The 23,703-nt window shown below is 38.2% G+C and overlaps 1 protein-coding gene across 1 annotated transcript in view; it reads right to left on the bottom strand.

Moving 5' to 3' along the window:
* gabra3 (gamma-aminobutyric acid type A receptor subunit alpha3) overlaps window positions 1–23,703 on the bottom strand; it is a 212,286-nt gene that overhangs the window by 69,619 nt on the left and 118,964 nt on the right. Inside the window, exon 6 of the mRNA XM_067376987.1 lies at window positions 21,545–21,688. Within this exon, the coding sequence (XP_067233088.1) occupies window positions 21,545–21,688 (144 nt within the window). The remainder of the gene's footprint in view (window positions 1–21,544; window positions 21,689–23,703) is intronic.

Here is a 23,703-nt window from a genome sequence, read left to right as displayed (position 1 = left end):
ATTAAAATCAGAGGTCGGATGGCCAATTTGCAGATTTTAAAGGTGCCATAGAATTAAAAATTTAATTGATCTTGGCATAGTTGAATAACAAGAGTTCAGTACATGGAAATGACATACAGTGAGTCTCAAACTCCATTGTTTCCTCCTTCTTATATAAATCTCATTTGTTTAAAAGACCTCCGAAGAACAGGCGAATCTCAACATAACACCGACTGTTACGTAACAGTCAGGATCATTAATATGTACTCCCCCAATATTTGCATATGCCAGCCCATGTTCAAGGCATTAGACAAGGGCAGCCAGTATTAACGTCTGGATCTGTGCACAGCTGAATCATCAGACTAGGTAAGCAAGCAAGAACAATAGCGAAAAATGGCAGATGGAGCAATAATAACTGACATGATTCATGATATCATGATATTTTTTTGTGATATTTGTAAATTGTCTTTCTAAATGTTTCATTAGCATGTTGCTAATGTACTGTTAAATGTAATTAAAGTTACTATCGTTTCTTACTGTATTCACGGCGTCAAGACTGTCGTTATTTTCTTTTTTAAACACTTGCAGTCTGTATAATTCATAAACACAACTTCATTCTTTATAAATCTCTCCAACAGTGTGTAATGTTAGCTTTAGCCACGGAGCACTATCAAACTCATTCAGAATCAAATGTAAACATCCAAATAAATACTATACTTATGCGATTAGACATGCTGCATGACGAACACTTTGTAAAGATCCATTTTGAGGGTTATATTAGCTGTGTGAACTTTGTTTATGCTGGTTAAGGCAAGCGCGAGCTCCGGGGGAGGGAAGCATGAGAATTTAAAGGGGCCGCAGCCTGAATCGGCGCATCTTTAATGATGCCCCAAAATAGGCAATTAAAAAAATGAATAATAATTAAAAAAAAAATCTATGGGGTATTTTGAGCTGCAACTTCACAGACACATACAGGGGACACCTTAGACTTATATTACATCTTTTAAAAAGACGTTCTATGGCACCTTTAAGTCACATAATATGTGTTCAAAATTTTCAACATTCAAAATAAAGGAAATATTATTCCTTAAAAACTATGGTAGATCAGGAGAAGTAGGAAACTTACATCATTTTTTTTTCATTTAATCTCATTGCTGTCTAGAAGAAATAGAGATCAATAGTCAATATCTTATTTTCTTATGAGAAACAATAAAAAAAATTAAAAAATGCCTCGCAAAAGAATTCTTTCTTTTTTTTCCACATTGCATTTTGCAGCTTTATACTAAAATTCTTTACATTTATTAGTTTTTCCATATCAATTTACAAAAAACAAAACAAAACTATGTGTGTGGGTGCTCTGAACCTGTTTTTTATTGGATATGTCTGTATTTTGCTGATTTCCTTCTACCAAGACATTCTCTCTGAAAAACAAGCCCAAAGCATGATACTACTACCACCACTGCTTCACTGTTGGGATGGTACTGTGCAGGTGCTGAGCGATGCCCGATTTCCTCCAGACATGAATTAGAATTAGACATCTTTAGAATTGAAGTTCAACAGACCAGAGAATCTTGTTTTTCACAGTCTGAGATTCATTTAGGTGTTTTTTTCAAATTCCAAGCAGGCTTTCATGTGTCCAGCACTGAGGAGAGGCTTCCATCTGGCCGTTCTGTCATAAAACCCAGGAGGTCATACAGTGATGGTTCTCCGGTCTCCACACATGATCTTTGGAGCTCAACCACAGTGACCATCAGGTTCTTGGGTCTGTCTCCCCTGATTGTTCAGTTTCACCAGGCGGCCAGCTCTAGGACAAGTCTTGCTCATTTCATACCTCTTCCATTTACTGAATTATGGAGGGCTCTGTGCTTTTGGGAACCTTTAATGCAGCAGATTTTTTGTAGCCTTTATCTCTAAAGGTCATCGACGATAAAAAGTCCATCATATGGTACAAGAAGAACATTTACTGTTTTGGATATTTGCCTGTATGTACTAACAACTTTGTATTAATGTAAGATTTTTTAACTACTACTTGTGAAAACAACTGTAAACATATTCAAAGTTGATGTGTTCGGTTGCAAGATGTACCAGTACCACATTAAATGGCATTAAATCTGGTGCAGAACAAATTTAATAGTGCACATGACCAAAAATGAATAATGACTTTTAATAATGAATTTTAATCTATTCCTAACACAAAAGTCATCACATCACATGACTTCAGAAGTTTTGGAATATGGGTCATAAGTCGTACGGACCACATTTTCTTATTTATTTTTATAATGCATCACTTCTCATCATGTAAAAGAAAACCCTCGGCATTCTGTGAAATATCTTCTTCTGATAACAGAATTTTCCTTTTTATGGGACATTTTCCTTAAAACAAGACCCGAGGTTGAAATTCCAATCTCTGTAGGAAAAGCAATTTTCAGCTGAGTTAGTGTTCTCTCCCTGCACTGGGAGGCAGAGCAGAGGACAATTAAAATGACAAAATGAAGAATAAACAGATGCTTGTGGTGCTTTAAAAAACAAACACTGGAGTATTTGTCTTTTTCATGTCAGCTGAGGGGGGACAGTAAGATATGGGTCTCATCTGGAGGCAAGTCAATACAAAACCTTTTCACCAGCGCTGACATACACCCAGAGCTTTTCAAATGTGTCTTAATAATGTTGGTCTCTAAATAATCACTGACGTGGCCTTGACGTGACTTTTACTAATGTGTTCATTGCAGATTGAGCCTGGTTATACTATAATAGCAATAAGGTGTAAAACGGTTTGCATGGCCCGGTAAGATGGGGGAAGATGCCCCCTTAAGAACAAGGTCCATTTACTTTTAAATATTTACACATTTAGATATTAGTTTAGCATGCTCATAGCACAAAATGTCAAATTATTCAAATATATACACCGTACCATTCTCCACTGTGCCACTCATTTTCACAGAAATTGCTGGGTAACATCTGATTGCCAATCTTTTTGTACTGAAAAAGTAGAAACTAACGTTGTGTGTCAGCAATAAAAAAGACTTAGTGGCCACTAGTACAATTGAATAGAATTGTACAGACAGAAGTATATAAGTGTTGATTTAAAAAAAAGAAAAAAAAAAAAAAAAAAAGAAAAAGAACTCAGAGCACACTCAGAATCAAAGGGGTGACAAATATATATTTTTTTTCTTCGGAACAGTAGAGCAAAGTAAAAAAAGACATTTCCAGGAAATACATTAGTAGTGGTGCTAATATGTTTTAATACACATTTTAATATACATACTTATATTTTTTAAACCTTGTATAATATGATACACAAATGAGTGTAAACTATGAATGAAATGAGCACAATATGATACTGCTCCTGGAGATCTACCTACCTGCAGAGTTCAGATCCAACCCTGATCCAACAAACCTGTCTATAATTCTAAAGTATTCCGAAAGATCTTAGTTAGCTGGTTCCGTTGTGTTTGATCAGGGTTGGAGCTGAACTTTGCAGGTAGGTAGATCTCCAGGAACAGGATTGGGCACCCTGGCCTACAAGATATGTTTCTCTGTCGCAGTCTCTCCCAGAGCTGGCTAGCATGTTGTCACGGAATGGTGGCTGTAGAAAGCGCATGACGAAGGAGATGATGAGAAAAACAGAGGCTTTAATAAAAAAAAGCTAACTCAGGAGAATTACAACCACGTTCAACAAAAAAATAACAAAAATAACTGAACAGAACAGGGAGAATATACACACAGTAAATGATGAAACTAAACAGGAACAGCTGGACAAGGATGAACTAATCAGTAATCATAGAAACTAATAAGAACCCATGCAAACATGACAGCAACTAACTAAACAGAACATAATTATGATATTACGCCCCCTTGGAAAGGCGAGTTCTCGTGCCATACAATGTCTAACTGAAGGAGGTGGCTTTGGAGGTGACTGTAGAGATGGTGTTGGACAGGAACCCGGAGACAAACACCATGGTGGATCTGACAGTGGGAGGAGCCACAGTGAAGCTTTAGCTGAAGGGCTGGGCACAACCCGGGAGCCAATCGTCGGAGACGGAACCAGGGTGAGTGGAGGAACCGGTGGAGCAGAGAGGCCGACGGACCAGGGCCTGATGGGTGGAGGGTCTAGGTACAGCCGGAGACCCAGAGGTCCAGATTGACCATGGTGGAGATGAAGGAATGCAGAGCCTGGGCGGAGCTGGCGGGCTGACAGGTCAAGGTGGAGACATGGGCCTGGAGGCCCGAGGTGCAGCTGGGGACTCTGTTTCATTCCAAGATGGCGGAGGTAAAGCCTGAGGTGAAGCTGATGAACCGCATGGAGCTAGTGGTGGGGGCAGAGCCAACGAGCTAGATGATACCAGTGGTACTGATGGATCCAGGGGATTTGTTGGAACCAGTGGGGGAGATGGGACCAGGAAGTCAGGCAGGAACACTGGAGCATCCAAATATCCAGATGGGACCAGCGAAGAAGGCGAGGATTCGGTGTTGGGGATCTGGGTGGGAACTGGATCCGTGGACCACAGATCTATTAGGTTCAGGTCTGCTCCAGCCTCAGGGGTGGACTGATGAGTGCGTTTGTCTCTGGGGTTTTGATGGTATCCGGCTCTGGTTCCTGGACGAGCTTAGTGGATGCCTCAGGCTCACTGGCTGTAAAGGAGCGGCCCCTGTCCCAGAGCATCCATCCCAAATACCCCAGAAACCTTTGGTTCTCGGGGAGGAGACACAACACTGGTGACAGAAGTTTTTTTTTTTACTCGTTTTAGAGTGGTCGGTTATTTTGTCATTGAATGGCGGCTGTAGAAAGCACAAGACATAGGAGATGATGAGAAAAAAAGAGTCTAAATAGCAAACTCAGGAGAATTACAACCATGTTCAACACAAACAATAACCGACAAAGGGACTGAACAGAACAGGGAGTATATACACACACACATTAAGTGATGGAACTAAACAGGAACAGCTGGACAAGGATTAACTAATCAGTAGCCATAGACAATAAAGAGAACTCATACAGACATGACAAAAACTCTATAATTTGTTCAGATTTGCATTTGAATGCAACATCCTTGTTCTCTAATCAGCTATTTTAAATGTCTCCTATTTGAGGCTGTGGATGATTGTTTGGACATAACTAAAAGTTTGTCTGGGAAAAAGAAAAAAAATGAAGATTTTTTTTTTTTTTTTTTGTAATTTATTTAATATTTACAGTAGTGGTCAGATATGATGTCTCAAGGGAATTTTGTATTTAATGTCCACGCAAGTTCAATTAATCCATAAAAATATGAGAAAAATATTATATTTTTTTTAAACATTGTAAATATGAAGAGAGAGAGAGAGAGAGACAAAATTATTTGTCAAAAAAAGGCAAACATATTTATTTTACTATGCAAAAAATAATAAATAAATAAATAAAAAAACGTTAGAAAAACAAAAAAAGTTCACATTTCAAGGGGTGGGATATATCAGGCAGCGAGTGAACAGTCAGTTCTTGAATTTCATGCATTGCAAGCAGGAAAAATGGGCAAGAGAAAAGATCTGAATGACTGTGACAAGGCCAAAAGTGTTTCTAGACGACTGAGTCAGAGCATCTCTAAAAAGTCTTGTAGGATGTTCCCAGCATGCAAAGGATAGTACCTACCAAAAGTGGTGTAAGGAAGGACAAATGGTAAACCGACGTCAGGGTCATGGGCACCCAAGGCTCTTTGATGAATGTGGGGAGCGAAGGCTAGCCTATCCGGTCTGATCACACAGAACAACTACAATAGCACAAACTGCTGAAAAACTTTATGCTGACCATGATAAAGGGCGTCAGAACACAATGCATTACAGATAGCTGCTTATGGGGCTGCGTAGCCGCAATGCGCATGTGAGTGTCAGTACTGGACCATGGAGCAACGGAAGAAGGTTGTCTGGTCTGATGCTGGGAAACCTTGGGTCCTGCCATTCATGTGTTACTTTGACTTCTACCACCATCCAAAAAATTGTTGAAGATTGTTCAGCAGGATAAGGCACACTGCAAAAATTGTTCAGGAATTGTTTTGATGAACATGACAAATAGTTCAAGGTGCTGTCTTGCCCTTTAAATTCCCCAAATCTCAATCCGATTGAGCATCTATGGGATATGCTGGACCAACAAATACGATCACTGGAGGCCAAACCTCACAATTTGCAGGACTTAAGGGATTTGCTAAATGTCCTTGTGCCAGATACCACAGGACATATTCAGAGGTCTTGTGGAGTCCATTTCTCGATACATCAGAGTTGTTTGCAGCAGCATGAGGAGGACCTACATGGTGGCAGGTGGTTTTAATGTTGTGGCTGATCAGTGTATTTATGCATATTATTGTTTGGTCTATGAACAAAGACATCTGCCAGCATCTGCATCTCAGCTTCCTGAGAACCCTACGTTTTGTTCCACTCTGTTGTGCTCCGTCCAACTGTCACTGAATGCAAGGATGCATTCTGTGTGAATGGCACAAACATGCATGCAATTAGATGGTATTTCAAGCTTGAATTACTCAGAAGAAAGGAAAAATTTCCCTTATTAGGGAATTTACGTACGGATCAGGAAGATTTCAATGGCACATAATTGTAGTCAATAAAACTCATTGTATTCTGAAAAAAAGGGTATCAAATTGTACTATGTAGTCCCCATTTTCTAAAATGTTTAATATATTATATATATTATATATATATATATATATATATATATATATATATATATATATATATATATATATATAACATTTATTAATCATATATCAATATATAAATCAATATGAACATGTTAATCAGTTTACTTTACTGGCTGTAAGTGGCAGCATTAAGTACTCCATACCAATAACCTAGTGATTTCTTCATGTTTTTCTCAGTTTTATTTAACCTGTTATTCCCTCTTCCAGCCCTAAACTAGGGAGGGGAAGTAACAATTAAAAAGATTCTTAAGATTATATAACATTCAAGATTGGTACATTGATATTATATCACTCGATTAAATATATGGTTATAAGTTATAAAATACACAGGCACATGATTGGACCAGTGTTAATTAACCCCTGCCTGGGATTAGTGAGGCCCAAGAAGCCCATGCTTAAAAAAAAAAAAAAGATTGCTGTTGCTGGGATCCAATATACGTTGCAAACAGTTTATAATGTATTATTTCTAAGAACTGTCAATTTGGTATGTTCAGCATAAAGAAGTGTTATGTGCATTTAATTGTGACCCTTAAAATACAACCTCAATGGAAAGTATGCCATTCATTCATGTTTACTTTTTTTTTTTGTTTTTTTTTTTTTGAACAAAAATATTGATATATAAAATTATTTGCATTTTACTGCCTTTAGAAAAAATTGCATCATTAATAATGTGGATTTCATCGATTATTTTCACGTGCACATTTATCGTATTGAGCACACACACTTTTCTCATAGAATTGTTTGGGTCATTCCTTCTTCAGAGAAGCTGTATGAGCCCAATAAATGTGGCAGAAAGCAATCGATAAGCTAAGTCCTTGTAAAGCAGGCTAGATAAATTACTTTACAAACAGACAAAATGGAATTTGTAAGCACATGACAAGGCTGAAATATAAATAATAATAATAAAAAAAACTTGTAGGAGGCAAGCAAAATTAATTCATTCAGGTTGTCAGATGAAAAAGGAGAAATTTCATAAAGGGAAGGCTACAGTATTACAGACTCATGCATATAAATAAGCTGTGTTAAAGATCAATAGAGGTTTTTCATTATCCTGCATAAATCTGTAACTATGCCTCAAATGCTGAAAAACAAAGGAGGCAGATGTTTCCATATCCTTCAAGGATACCTTTTAAAAGGCTGATTGCAGCATTCAGTGTAAATGCAAGAGATCTGGCAGTGTACAAACTGAAAACAATAGGGCTGGATACAATATGGGCAATTACCTCATGATACAATATGTACTTTGATATACATGTTGTGACTCACTATATTGCAATCCGTAATTCAGTACATCACAATATCATAACTGGATCGTTATTTAAACTGTGCTAAATAATTTTCAATTTCAGTCTCTTTTTTATGGGTGGCTGTATATAAGTAAGCTCAAAAAGATGAGGAATTCAAAGAAATAGTCTTTAATTCAATAATCCACAGAATCGTGAGGGAACACATCAGGGCCGGATTGGGACTCATTTTCAGCACTGGAGTTTCATGCCTTAGACCGGCCCACTTTAATTCAAGACTGACTATATTACAATAATGTAATTAAAACCTCAGTATAGAAGTCTGCAATAGTGCACTGTTCTCTACAGCCTTGTAATTAATTGTATTTTTTTTTCAAAAATATCTTCAAATACCCATGATAATACAAATGATAGTACAAAAAATGCTACAATTTGATATAGAGTTATTTTTATAGTTATAATAATGATTTAATAATGTTAACCATTGATTAATTCTCTAGCCATCTATAGGGCTGTAGTTAAAAATTCATGTTATTTTAATTTTAAATTAATTAAAGGTGCCATAGAATTTAAAATTGAATTTACCTTGGCATAGTTGAATAACAAGAGTTCAGTACATGGAAATGACATACAGTGAGTCTCAAACTCCATTGCTTCCTCCTTATATAAATCTCATTTGTTTAAAAGACCTCGACATAACACCGACTGTTACGTAACAGTCGGGATCATTAATATGTACGCCCCCAATATTTGCATATGCCAGCTCATGTTCAAGGCATTACACAAGGGCAGGACGTCTGGATGTGCACAGCTGAATCAGACTAGGTAAGCAAGCAAGAACAACAGAGAAAAATGGCAGATGGAGCAATAATAACTGACATGATCCATGAAAATATGATATTTTTAGTGATATTTGTAAATTGTCTTTCTAAATGTTTCGTTAGCATGTTGCTAATGTACTGTTAAATGTGGTTAAAGTTGCCATCGTTTATTACTGTATTCACGGAGACAAGAGCCGTCGCTATTTTCGTTATTAAACACTTGCACTTGTCTGTATATGTCATGATCACGGTCTGCTCCTGTCAGTTCCCGGACTTCACTTCCCACTATCCTCCCTGCCAGTCACATGTTCACTCCACACCAATCACCTGTCGCCACATACAGCCATGCACACACTCCTCACCGTTTATATTCCTGTCTGCCTGTCTGTTACCGTTGCTGCCTGTTCCTGTTTCTTGACCCGTTGCTGCCTGTCCTGACCCTTGCCTGGTATAGCGTTCTGTGTATGATATCCGCCTGCCTCGATCTACTGCCTGTACCCTGACTACGATTCTGCTTGTTCCTTACTGTTCCTGTTTGTTCCTGTTTTGACCCTGCCCGTACTACCACTCTACTTTAATAAAATGCTGCATTTGGATCTCTGCCTCAGTCCCGCTTCGTTACAGTATAATTCATAAACACAACTTAATTTTTTATAAATCTCTCCAACAGTGTGTAATGTTAGCTTTAGCCACGGAGCACTATCAAACTCATTCAGAATCAAGTGTAAACATCCAAATAAATACTATACTCACATGATCCGAAGCATGCATGCAGCATACATGACGAACATTTTGTAAAGAGTAATTTGAGGGTTATCTTAGCTGTGTGAACTTTATATAGTTTATAGTTTATAAACTGAACACAGACTATAAACAGTTTTATAGTCGAGAGTTCGGGGGGCAGGGAGCGCGCAATTTAAAGGGGCCAGAGCCTGAATCGGCGCATATTTAATGATGCTCCAATATAGGCCTATAAAATATTATATATATATATATATATATATATATTATATATCAGGGTTTATGCAGGTTTCAGTAAGTCAAATTTAAGACCTTTTTAAGACATTTTAAGACCATAAAGACTGAAATTTAAGACCTACACGACGCATTACCAAAAAATATTCAAATCAAAGAAATTCTGAAAAAATCATTTTATTTCAATGAATTCAGTCATTGAAAAAGCATTTATTTACAGTTTTTTACAGACGCTAGGACACATTTCTCAATACTTAGGTCACTTTTGCAAAACTCTTCACACAGTGAGCACAACAGAAGTCTATGTGGGCTAAACTGAGGATCAGTTATCATTGCTTTGGCACAAAATGCATTCAGTGACTACATCTCTCAAATTTCATGAATTCTTTTCTCACTCAGACACAACAACTGCCAAAACTCTGTGTACGTACAGGCCAATCTGCACACGCTTACATACTGTTTTCAAAACTGTTAAACTTATGTTCAAAACAATAACATAATACAAAACTCAATGAGACAGCAATTTCCTACATTCCTACAGTAATATTTTACAGTTTTTTACAGACGCTAGGACACATTTCTCAATTCTTAGGTCACTTTTGCAAAACTCTTCACACAGTGAGCACAACAGAAGTCTATGTGGGCTAAACTGAGGATCATTTATCATTGCTTTGGCACAAAATGCATTCAATGACTTCATCTCTCAAATTTCATGAATTCCTTTCTCACTCAGACACAACAACTGCCAAAACTCTTTGTATGTACAGACCGATTTGCACACGCTTACATACTGTTTTCAAAACTGTTAAACTTATGTTCAAAACAATAACATCATACAAAACTGAATAAGACAGCAATTTGCTACATTCCTACAGTAATATTTTACAGTAATGAAATATATTTTAAATCTTAAAATCAAATGCTATAAAAACAATTGAATTGTATCTGTATCAGTGGATGGTGTGTATACAAATTCTTGTATTTTGGAATTATAAAAAAATTATAAAAATAAATAAACGACATAAAATATTGACAAATTCTGCATCATGTCTGATTCATTCCAGTAACATATATTGCAGTGAATTATAAACAGAGATATGTCCTTGTTTTACACAAGAAAACATTGTATAATGCTACATGTTGTTAGTGTTTTTTAGGTCATTGTTTTGTGGGTGACAAAGTGTGTTTGCCGGCTGTCAACCTTTGCTAGTGTTCTGAAAGAATAACATGATTTGAGACCTGAATACAGTGATTTGGTAGTTGTAGTGCATTTTGAATGTGAAATGAACTGCTTTGCCAAGATGAAAGTTGGTTAGGAGAACTGTGTGAAGAGTTTTGCAAAAGTGACCTAAGTATTGAGAAATGTGTCCTAGCGTCTGTAAAAAACTGTAATTTACAGATAAAGCAATCACATTAGTAACCTTCCACACACATCAATATGCCAAATGCCCAAAACCTTAGGCCCAAAATGAAAATAGGCTAAAACAAACTTGCCCTTAAATAGAATAGATTTCATCTCATTATTTATTTACATTACAAAACAGCATATTAATAGCCTAATAAAGATTGAACAGGCTAATCCAACCCATGTAACAACCAATGTAGCACCTACACCATATAATCCATTTTGTGTCTGTGTGTGTCTGTGTGTGTCTGTGTGTGTGTGTCTGTGTGTGTGTGTCTGTGTGTGTGTGTCTGTGTGTGTGTGTCTGTGTGTGTGTGTCTGTGTGTGTGTGTCTGTGTGTGTGTGTCTGTGTGTGTCTGTGTGTGTGTGTCTGTGTGTGTCTGTGTGTGTGTGTCTGTGTGTGTCTGTGTGTGTCTGTGTGTCCCGCACTGTCCCATGAACTGTGAGCCCAGGTACCTCGACTAAACTATTTCATTGTTCCAGAACAATGGTCCTGTTGGTCTGATTTTGGCTTTCATTGAACGTTACGACATACGGCCCGGTAAGAGTACGAATCAATTCCCTCTTTATAAACTCCCCCAATCCAAATTTCGCCATAAGCGATCTTGTTGGGCCCGCAAGAGAACGGCTTCGCGATTACTGAATCAGGGAACATCACTTGGAAGAGATCGCTAATCTCACTGTTGCTATTAAATGAGTGGTGTTTGTTTAGTCACCGTGTGTAGTATACAAATCACCTTGGCTTTCGATTTGTCAGTCGCTCCAAAAGTACCCCAATGGTTGTTCGACGGAGCTGTGATGATATTGCGCTGGAGACCGGAGGGACCAGGCATTGAGGAGGACGACGGCAGTGGTGAGGCTAATTGGCCGAGTCCGCTGAAGGGATTTTGCGGCTAGCTTGTGTTTCTCCACTCTGGCGTGTGACTCCAGCGCCTTTACACCGCTTCACACCCAGACTCTCTAGCTGATTTTTTTTTTTTTTTTCAAAGTTTGCAGTGAGCCTCGTACCTGGAGCTGGGTACCGCTTGTAACCAACAGCAGAAATCGCTGTGATCTAGCCATGTCTCGTTGAAAGTACACTTTCCCATTTCACCATCCACACGTAGCCGAACTTTAACAAACTCTGAGGAGACGCAGACGTATTTCGCGGGCAGGTATTGCATTTATCACGGGATTTGTAGTTTTATCACCGCATATACCAACACCAATATACCCCAGAAAGAACTACGACTCGCTACTTTTTTGCTACTTTGTAATAACTTTCAGCAGGTAGCGTTTCTGGAAATGGGTAAAAAAATTTAAGACCTGACTAAATGAAAATTAAGACCTCGGATGAAAATCTGGCCGTTTTTAAGACTTTTTAAGGCCTTAAATTTAAAGTTCAGAATTTTAGACTTTTTAAGACTTTTTAAGACCCCGCGGAAACCCTGATTATATATATATATATATATAAAAAAAATCTATGGGGTATTTTAAACTGAAACTTCACAAACACATTCAGGGGACAACTTAGACTTATATTACAATTTTGTGAAAAAACGTTCTATGGCACCTTTACGTGTTTGCTTTCCAGTAGATAATCCTCAGGCAGTAATCCTCCAATTAACCCAGGCACATTTTTCATGTCTATCACTATGAATAAAATTTAGAAATGCAGATCTTCATTAAAGTGGATTTAACATAACATTTTGCTATTTTATATAAATGTATATACTTAAATTATTACAAATTGAGGCAAATAAATAACACAAAATACCATCAATCCTACAAAATTGCACAACTTTACAGTAAAATATTAAAGTAGGCTATTATGTTTGTTTTAAAAAAAAAGTTCAAATTCAAAATCACATTTTACTGTCTGGTTATGTAAGCTAGCTGAACAGAAAAATTTATATTATTGGCCAATGTGTAATAGCATAGCAAGCAACATAACATAATATATTTTATTATTTGCCTACTATTATTACGATATGAGTATGATGGCTAAGACCTTTTGCCTTACCATGATTTAGCGTTGATTTAGAACTCATCCCGCTGTCCCTACAGACGTCACCTCATCCATTCTTCTCGTATACTTTTGAGTGAGTTTCTTCTCCGAGCGAACACACCGAGTCCCTCCCGAACAGGTTAATTTACCCACCGAGTGACATGATATCATTGACATTACATGCAAATGAGCCGTAAAAACCCGATCACGCATTCGTTTGTTTGTTTGTTTGCCATTGCCCATGTCGTCCAGGCCTAAATCCGTCACTGACTGGTTTTAAGGAAAAAGTTAGGCTACTCAGCTTAGTACATTTGGCCGCGTCCACAGTTTCTAGAGCATCCATATTTCAACCCAGTGCCATGACAACACCGGCCCTCGCGGCCAAATAAACTGGCCCACCGGGAATTCTCCCGATTAGCCAATCTGGGCCTGGAACACATCCACTTCACAAAGACGAAACCGGACAAAGAACTTAAAAAACAGGGAGTATATATACACAGACTAAATGAAGTAATTAATGAAAGACAGGTAAATGGAATCATTCATCAAACACACTAAAAACTGGGTCAAATGACAGGGCCCAGAGACAAACAAGAACAGAACTAAAACACAATGGCTGCGTTTACACGGGCACAAAAAAAAAAATCTGATTTTTTGCTCAAATCTGACACAGATCGGAATTAGTTGCACACGTGTAAACACAAAAATCTGCACGAGTTCCGATTTTTCCGCGTCCGATCTGAGCCACTTCCAAATGTGGTTTTAAATCAGACGCATATCCGATCTCTGGACATGCGACCTACGTCTAAACATGCATATTCGATTCCCATTGGAAATCCAAGACCCCACACGGCAAGGGCAGCATGTTTGCTCACTGAAGCTCTTATGTTGTATTATGAAGCAGACGTGTGTGTATGCAGTCACACTAAAATTTTGCAGCTTTATTATTGAGTGGGGAACTTTATATGTCTTTATTTTTTCCTAGAAAGAAATTGTGCATGCGCTGGGCGCACACACATTCAGCAGCTGGATTTCACCCTCTGCCCGGTTCATTTAAAAGAGCCCACTGTGTTTTTCTTAATAAACTAAAAGCATCACTGGGTATGCCACTGCGTGCTCTCGCTAGTTATCATTATATTCAAATTTATTCAAATAAATGTAATCTTACCCATTACTTTATTTCACTTCAGAGTTATAGATCTAACGATCGTAAATAGAATGACAAAAGCAAATTGTTTTTATTTTCAGGTCTATATCCATTCAGTCAGATTTCACGCTGCAAAATATCCATGACACTGACAGCTGTTAACTTATCCATTCTGGCAGGTAATCATGGCCACTCGACGGTAAATATATAAATATTTTTAATTGCACGGCCATTCAAAACCTGAAGGTCTAACATGTGCATAGTTAAGCTAGCAATGACAATCATTTTGGGCGGGAATTAATGTAAACACAGATATCAGATACCAGTCGCGTCTAAAGTGAATGTAAACACACTGGTCAAAAAAATTGGATATGGACAAAAGATCGGATCTGTGCATTAAGACTTGCAGTGTAAATGCAGCCAATGAAACTAAGCTAAAACAGAACATACACGTTACACTCTTGGCTTGATTGTTTAGACTTTTGCCTAGTCCAGGGTGTCATATAACCAGCTCTGGGAATGCTGGTTTCAGACCTGTAGACTTTTAGAAAATTTCACATTGTTTGCATTGATTATGCACTCTTTGTTTTCATAGCCAAGTTTCCATCCAGTTTTTGTGATGTTATCGACAAAGTGAAAATGAGTAAAAAAAAGTTTGCAAAATTTGCTCACTCCAGCCTGTTTCCATTCAATTGGCCTTTTACCAATAAAATGGTGTGTGTAATGGCATCATCCCTAAAAAAAAAGTATAGCTAAATATATATATTCTTTAAATCGCTAAAAAAAAAAAATCTGCCTTTAAGCCGTTTCCATACATTTTTCCATACCATACATTGTATCGCAAATTATATTTTATCTTTCACATACCAAATATTTGTAAAATGTGGAAGGTAAGACAATGGAAAGTCACCCATTTACTGCTTAGGAAATATCAGAAGAAAGTGGAGCAGCTTGTCTGATTGGACTGCATATAACTGCCTTTGTGTGGCGAGGCTCATTGTTTTGGACACAGCTCATTTCTCCTGTATGCAAAGTTTTAGGGTCTATAAAAAAAAAAAAAAAAAAAAAAAAGATTGGTACAGTAAAAACAGAGCAGGCTTATGTGTTCTACATCCGAACGCTCATTATTCACTCATTATTGGCCAGCATCACACATCACGGATGCGTCAGTATTCGGCCAATACTGAGCCAGCGTTCGGATGTAAACACGGAAGCCTGCACTGCATTCACTATGTCAACTGCGTATGACAACAGTTCAAATTGTTAAAAAAAGTAATTATTTTGTTTTGTGCACACAAAAAGTATTCTTGTCACTTCATAACATTAAGGTTGAACCTCTGCAGTCACGTTGACTATAACAATGTCTTTAATACCTTTCTGGACCTCAAAAGGTGCAATGACATTGCTAATTTGTTTTCCGAAATCAGCACAGTAACTTCCCTACATGAGGGGATCCGATTTTTGATCAGTGCTGAAAAGACAGTTTCAAATCCCTCCCCCGGCCTGCCTTTGGTGAAGGTGACCATATTAGCTTACTGCTGTTACCTGCATACAGACAATGCCTAAAATCAGCTGTCAGACCAATCAACAAATGGAGTGAGGATGCCATCTCCAGACTCCAGACTTTGAATCCACAGACTGGGAAATGTTTCAGAAAGCAGTAGGCAGTGACATCAATGAATATACAGACTCTGTGGTCTTTTATATTAACAAATGCACAAAGGATGTTCTCTCTCTACGTATGGACATTTCCCAACCAGAAGCCCTGGATAAAACAGAGAAGTGTGAGTCAACTTGAGAGCATGAACCACTGCTTTTAACTCTGGTGACTTCATAGCCTACAAAAAGTCCAGATATGACCTCCAAAAAGATATCAGGGCTGCTAAAAGGGCCTACAGGGAGAGAGTGGAGTCAGATTATATATTAGGTACTTCAACCTCCTTACCAAATGAGCCTAACACCTTCTATGCTCGGTTTAAGGCTGATGACACCTCCTGTGGTGAAAATTCCTACTGACTATGACAGCTGCCCTGTGATCCTAAAAGTTTTTGTTGAGTAGATCCTTCTGTTTGTCAATTATAGCTCCGCATTCAACATCAGCATCATCATCCCGACAAAATTGTAGCCAAAGATGTGGGTCTAAACAGCCAACTGTGTAACTGGATTCTGTAATTTCTGACAACTGCAACTGCACGTCCTTCACACTCACACTCAGTACTGGAATGTGTTCTTATTCTCCTTCTGTACTCCCTGTTAACATATGACTGTATGGCAAAACACTGCTCAAATATTTTCTGTAAGTTTGCTGATGACAACCATCTTATCCTCATCTCCAATCGAGATGATACGTCCTGCAGGGAGGAGGTTGGATTACTCACAGCATGGTGTAGTGACAATAACCCTTCTCTTAATGTAAGCAAAACAAAGGAGATATTTGTGGATTACAAGAAAACATGGAGAGGGGGACATGCTCCTATTCACATAAATGGAGTGGAGGTTCAAAATGTCAAAAGCACATCTCTGATGATCTCTCCTGGTCCCACCATACAGACACGGCAAGTGAGAGCAGCTCAATAATGTCTTTACTTCCTGCGGAGGCTAAAGAAAGTTGGTGTTGACGCAAACATTTTAACTAAGTTTTATTGTTGCACCATAGAGAGCATCCTGACAGGCTGCATCACAACTTTTCATGGCAGCTGCTCTGCCCTGGACTGTAAAGAACTGCAGAGAGTGGTGAGAACAAGGACTCTAGCCACCTATAGCTCACTAACTTTTTGTGCCACTGCCATCTGGCAGATGCTTCAGAAGAATCCAGTCACAAACTACCAGATTAAAGAACATCTTTTACCTAGAAGCCATCAGGCTACTCAATAACAATTAATCATCTCATGCACTCTTACAATTTACTACATTTTATTAAGTCCCTTCTATATCAGTATTTTTTTACAATTATTGGCATTTTTGTTCTAAATCCCTACCTCAACAGTTTATTATTTTTCACTGCATAGTACATTACGTGTTCATACTATTTATTATTATTACGGTAACACTTTATTTTAGGATCTTTTGACTAATTGTTTATTAGCATGGATATTACTCAACTAGTTCTCCAACCAATACACCCATATAGGTCATTTGTCACTTCCCTGAAATATGACCCATGGGAGCGTTTTACTTGAGTTATGCCCCTATCGACAACAGGACACTTTCATTTTAATGCATTGTTCGCTTTTATCTGCGTTATATTTCAGGTTTTGCGTAGCTTAATTGGCAGAGCATTGCAATAACAATATGCAATCATGTGGTCACGCGATCATGGGTTCGATCCCAGGGAACACATGTGCTAATAAAGTGTTTATGCACTATGAATCACTAAGGGTAGGTTTAGAGTTGGGGTAGGTGTAGTAGTTAATAAAAAAAATGAGTTTTGCTAAATGAAAATAGGACAAATGGTGTAAAAACTCCACACATTGCATTTAAACGAACACGCATTTTGATTGGTAATGACAGTCATGCGTCATTTCATGACGACAGACATAACACGACACTGTCATTATTTTTATGCAAGCTAGAGGGTGCATGACTTTAAAACATAAATATAGGTCATAATTAAGGTGCTTGAAAAACAACCTACAGGGTAACCTAAGGACAGTCTCTTACAGTGATGCGCGGGTCAATGTATAAACAACCCGCACCCGACCGACGTTTTCAACTAACCCGCCCGCAACTCGGACCGCAAAAAAAAAAGAAGAAAATATTGTACCCGACCCGCTTCCTGACCCGCATTTTTTTAAAAGCAGTAAATGCTCATTGTAGCGTCATTGGGCCATAGACGTAAGAACCCCCCATCAGCCTCCCTGGCCAATAATATCCGGCCTGTGGAGGAGAGAAATATTTCAGGACCTGACGTGGTGTCCTCAGAGGTGCAGCGGCGAGAGCAGGCAGTTCTTGAGGCGGCCCATCATTTTCCATTTCAGCTGTCAGATGCATATTATTGATGAATGCGATGTTTATGTTTCGACCCTGCTTAAAGAATTAGCCTAATCAGCAGGTCAACTGAGAGAAGGCCCACTTTTGGAAAAATGTGAAAGCCCTTAGGAGCGCAAACCGTTCTTTTTCTGAATGTTGTAGTGTTATGTAATAAAGGCTTGATTTATTCATTTATTTCGTTTCATTTTCTTAACAATTAAGATGCTGCATGTGTTTATCCAGTCTAATCGAAGTGCGCGTCTCTCCCCCGACTTTCCCAACAAAAATCCCGCCCCCTCTTAGAAAATACATAAAACTGACATTACTGAGCTATATGCGTTTAAAAGTAACGTAGCCTATTAAAATTGTACAATTTCATTGCTCAGTTCAACGTGTTGGGAAATCGGGCATTTTGTCCCGCGTCAGCATTTATTCAAAAGTTAATAACGCTCAACATTCAAAAGGTAAATAAGGATTTCTCACTTGTATTAGTAGGCTTGGCTATTTCGCCACGTGAATGCCCAATTGAAGCTCTCACAAGCACAAAATGCAGGGATAGAATATGTTAATAAAGTATTTATTAACGCATTTTAGACGAACAAAAACAGGTAGGCTAAGCCAAAGACTGAGGCTACAATAACCATAAATAAATGTTCACAAATACCCATGAAAGTAAAACTGAAACCTTTATTAAGTAAAACTGAAAATTACAAAGGTTTAATTGGCATCTTTATTTCAAACGACCCGACCGACCGCGACCCGAATATCATTAAAAATATTTTTGGATGACTCGTAACCGCGGGTGACCGCGGATGACCGCAGGCACCCGCTCATTTTGGATCAACCCGCGCATCACTGGTCTCTTACTAGAATATTGTCTGTTTATTAGTATTTATTAAGCACATATTAATGCCTTATTCTACATTCACCATACCCAATACCCTAACTTAACAACTACCTTACTAACTATTAATAAGCAGTAAATTAGTGGTTTATTGAGGGAAATGTCATAGTTAATAGTGAATACATGTTCCCTATACTAAAGTGTTACTATTATTACTCTATATTTAGATTGCATTGTCTTATGACTGTTTTGTAAGACTGAATATTATTATCTTTCCCTTTGTTCTGTGACCCTGACTGAAAGTTACTGTCCTGCACTTGAGTCTTATCTTAAGCATTTCAATGCCCTATTTACCTGTGTAAGCTGAGCAAATGAAAAATAAACTACTTAAACTGGAACTTGAATTTGATGGCAATAGACATTTTGTGTGTCTGGGCCACACAAGGTGGCGAGGAGACCGATTCTGAAGCCAATGTGCCCCAGGCCACGGAGGTCACTTCTGAATTCTTGGTGCCCCCTATTAGCTCGGTTACGGCCACGGAGGTCATTGATTAACTTTTTATGCTCCGTGTCATGGCCAAGAAGGCTATCCACAAACTTTCTGTGCCCCATGCCACAGCCACAGAGGCAATACATGTTCACTCCGCCCATGTTTCTGCTCCACCATGACCTCCTGATCTCCAGTTGGTCACTGCTCCACCATGCCATACATGTCCACTCTGTCGTGGAGGTCATCTAATCCACCGGCTCCATCCTGGTGGTCTCCATCTCCGCTGACCCTGCCATGGTCTGACCTTTGCTTCATGATCCAGGCCCGCCTCTGCTCCACAGTCACACCACCAATCCATGGCCTAGGTCCACCACCATGCTATGATCCAGACCCTCTTCCACTTCATGGACCTGGCCCTCCATCCCTCCTCTTTGCTCACCCCCACTTCACTACCCTCCTAGACTTTTATTTTGATTTTGTTGTTTTGTTTAGGCATTGGGAGCCGACCATTGGAGGGTGGATATGTCATGTCTGTTTTTGGTTTTGTTTGACATTCATGTTTTCATGTCTTATATTTTGAATTTAGTCATAGCCAAGTAGTTTCAAGTGATTCGCTGTTCCCTTATGTGATCTTGTCATGTGGTTCCCTTATGTGACCTTTAGTTCCTCTGTCTTATCATTGGTCCATTGTCCTGACTGCTTTCAGTCCCACATGTTTCCACTGTATCTTGTCTAGTTTGTTTGTGTAACCGTTGTAGGGTGAGTGTAGTCAGATCTGTTCATGTCAAGTCTGTTTTTAAGTCAAATCATTGTTTGATTTTCCCCCGGTTTCACAGACAAGGCTTAAGCTTTGACATTTGACATTTGATATTCAACAGTGTTTTGATCTGCCTGCATTAACAGCATTGTATGCAAACTGAACTGAGCTGGATGATGACATCACTGTTTACTCCAGTGCTGATATAGATAAATTAACTAAATTAATAACTATTGTTTCTTACATCGGAATCAATCAATACTGAATTTACTTAAAGAAAATAGTGTCAGTATCCATCTTAAGCAGCCAAAATTATATACCAGTTATTGCTGTAAAGCTTCTTTGACATAATCTGCATTGTAAAAAGCACTATATAAATAAAGGTGACTTGACTTAAGTTAGTCCCAGACTAAAATGCATGTTTGAGCTGTTTTAACTGAAAACAACTTACACTGACGTATCTTAAAATACGTCAGTGCCATTGTTTTGTCTCAAGATTCACACCAGTAAATTTTTTTTTCTAGGGCACGTTTATAAAAGATACTTAAATGCCCTAACTGAACTAAGGCTTAATCTTGGCTTAGTCTAAGCCCTGTCTGTGAAACTGGGCCATTGTTTATTTTTATTTGTTCATGTTTGATTTAATAAACTGCACATGGGTTCTCATCTAGGCTTTTAGTGGAATACATTACAGCTCTAATACAGCTTTAAAGTTAAATAAAATAAAGTAATAAAACTTTATTTTGACTTCAGTCAAAATGAATTGCCTGGGAACAAATAATAGATTCATGACACCAAAAATTGCCCATTAGATATACCCCAAAAAAATTATTTCAAATGTAACCACTACAGAGACATCAGAGTGAGCAGCAAATGTCAAAAAGACTTCCGAAACAATTTTCAAATAGGCACCTTTATAAGTAAACTGCAGATTTGATTTAAAACTACATTCCGACACAACAACAGTATTTTTTCTAAATTTATAGTGGGTTTTCTCCTCCATCATTATTGTTCGCTATGTGAAATGCTGCCTGTCTACAACATGCAGAAACACACACGCAAATACACACACTTATTTATGACTATCAGAAAAGCCCTAAATAAGTGTATTTCACTGTCAGGATGTTGACTTGTTCCAGATGTTGATCACCTCACTCAATCTCTACCAAAATGTTGTGTTCACAATTGGATATTTCTTTTAAACCATTAAAAAAAAGAAGAAAAAAAAAAAAAGAAAAGTAATTACCTGTACTGGAGCTGATGGTCTCTTTGCCAATGACGTGGCCCAACAGGTCATACTGGTTGAGTCTAGAACCATCAGGAGCCACAGAAACAGATTTCTCATCATCCGCTGTCCAGATGTAGACAACCTCGTTGTTGGTGTAGGCATCTTAGAGAGACAAACCACAAGAGTACTGGTTTATTCTAACCAACAATTTAACTTGCAAACAATTGCAATGCTGTTTTGGTATCCTTAATGCAGCCTTATTATTTTACTTTAATTACACTGTCTGTCCTGTTCCTGGAGAGTTCAGCTCCAACCTGCTTTAATACACCTGTCTGTAATTATCCAGTTTTCCTGAAGATCTTAATTAGCTGGTTCAGGTGTATTTGATTAGAGTTGGGTACCCCTGCTTTAAAGGTAAAGTATGTAGTTTCTGTGACACAAGTGGCACCTAGCAGAATTACAAAAATAAAGCCTGTTTTCAAAAAACCTTGCAAATGCCCCTTTCACGTGTTGCACCTCCCCCAACTTAAACATCACGAACACAGCACTTGTGGATGCTTGTGAAGGCATGTTTCAACAGGTAAAGTAATACTTTTAGCTGTGTTGCTATGCTATATAAGCGACTGATTAGGCTAACACTTGCAAGGGTTTAGCTTAAAACAACCCATCCAATATATCTGCACAGGGCACCTTTTTTTTTTTTATGAATTACTGTTGGACAAATTGCCTGTGTGGCTAGTATTTCTTTGCTTGTTAAAAATAGTGTTTGGTGTGTGTAGTGTATAAATACATTATTTTACAACCTTTCTGATATTATGCAAACTAAATGTTGTAGATTTAAGATGTACTGAAAAAAGCTGATATTTCCATGAATGATGTAGTCGCTGAGTTGGAAAAACACTAACTAAAAATCATACTGTATCACAAAACAAATCTCATGAAAAAATATGGGGGCAGTAGAGGGAATACATGCAATTCAATGAGGGCAATTGGAATGCAACTTTAATAAAGGCCGACTACCCATGGGTCAGCTGCTCCCTCCGAATAGCTGCTTCCTTGAATCTAACATATATAATGGGAAAACATAACAAAGGACTTATTGTGTTTGAATACACAAGGACGAACTTTGCAAAAGAGCATGAAAAACAATTATTTCGGGGTCTGTACGCAGCAGCAAACAATGCACACATGCAGACCGACTCATGTGCGCTCACACAACTCTAAGCAAGTGAGCAGGAGAAAAGCTGGCAGGCTTAACACTAGAAACATAATTCACACACAGCAGGCAGAGGTTTGCTAATTAAATTTTGATGGCCATAGAGAGAAGTTATTGTTTTATTCTATTAGAAGGTCATTAATCAAAAGCTAAACACATCAAATTTATTCAACTTCATCCATTATGAATAGTATTTGATAATGAAGTGCATTATTCCATCTTCAAATATATATTTGCATTGTACGACTGACATCGGTTTATATTTATGGTTAGTCTGGCCTACAGGAAATGGCACAAGCTGAAAAGGTCAGTGGTGTCACAGACTTTCAGCACATTATACGAGAAGTCTTAAATTTAGTGCCTGTGCTAAAACTCAATTAACACTGTGATGAGAGAGAGATAAAGAGAATTGAACATGGAGGATGAATTAGAAGCATTTCAAATTGAATTGGAGAAGGAAATATTTAATCAAATATCACTTTCCAACACTGTATTCATGTGAATGACCTTGCTATAGGTTGATTGATAGTCCAATAATAGTTTATAACTCTCAGTAGAGTGTTCCCTTTGTTAAATATTACTGCACAAAACATCTCAGTATGTAACCATAGTTCCCTGAGAACAGGGAACGAGACTCTGCGTTAAAATCGCATTGGGGAACGTCACACGTGAGCTGATGTCTGAAAGCCAAGTATCAAAAAACTCCAATCATATTGGCCGGCGACAGCCTATGACATCATCATATCGCGACCTGGAAGTATATAAGAAGTGCCTAGTGAACCAGTCAGTACCTTATCATCTTGAGGGTCTGTTCAGCAGGCAGCCCTGAAGCATGGCAGGGCAACGCAGAGTCTCGTTCCCTGTTCTCAGGGAACTATGGTTACATACATAACCTGAGACGTTCCCTTTCGAAGGGAACTTCAACTCTGCATTAAAATCGCATTGGGGAACGAAATACCCA

Source organism: Chanodichthys erythropterus, chromosome 22 (genome assembly GCF_024489055.1).
Source record: "Chanodichthys erythropterus isolate Z2021 chromosome 22, ASM2448905v1, whole genome shotgun sequence".
Classification (NCBI taxonomy): Eukaryota; Metazoa; Chordata; class Actinopteri; order Cypriniformes; family Xenocyprididae; genus Chanodichthys; species Chanodichthys erythropterus.
This window is presented reverse-complemented; position numbering and strand designations above follow the sequence as displayed.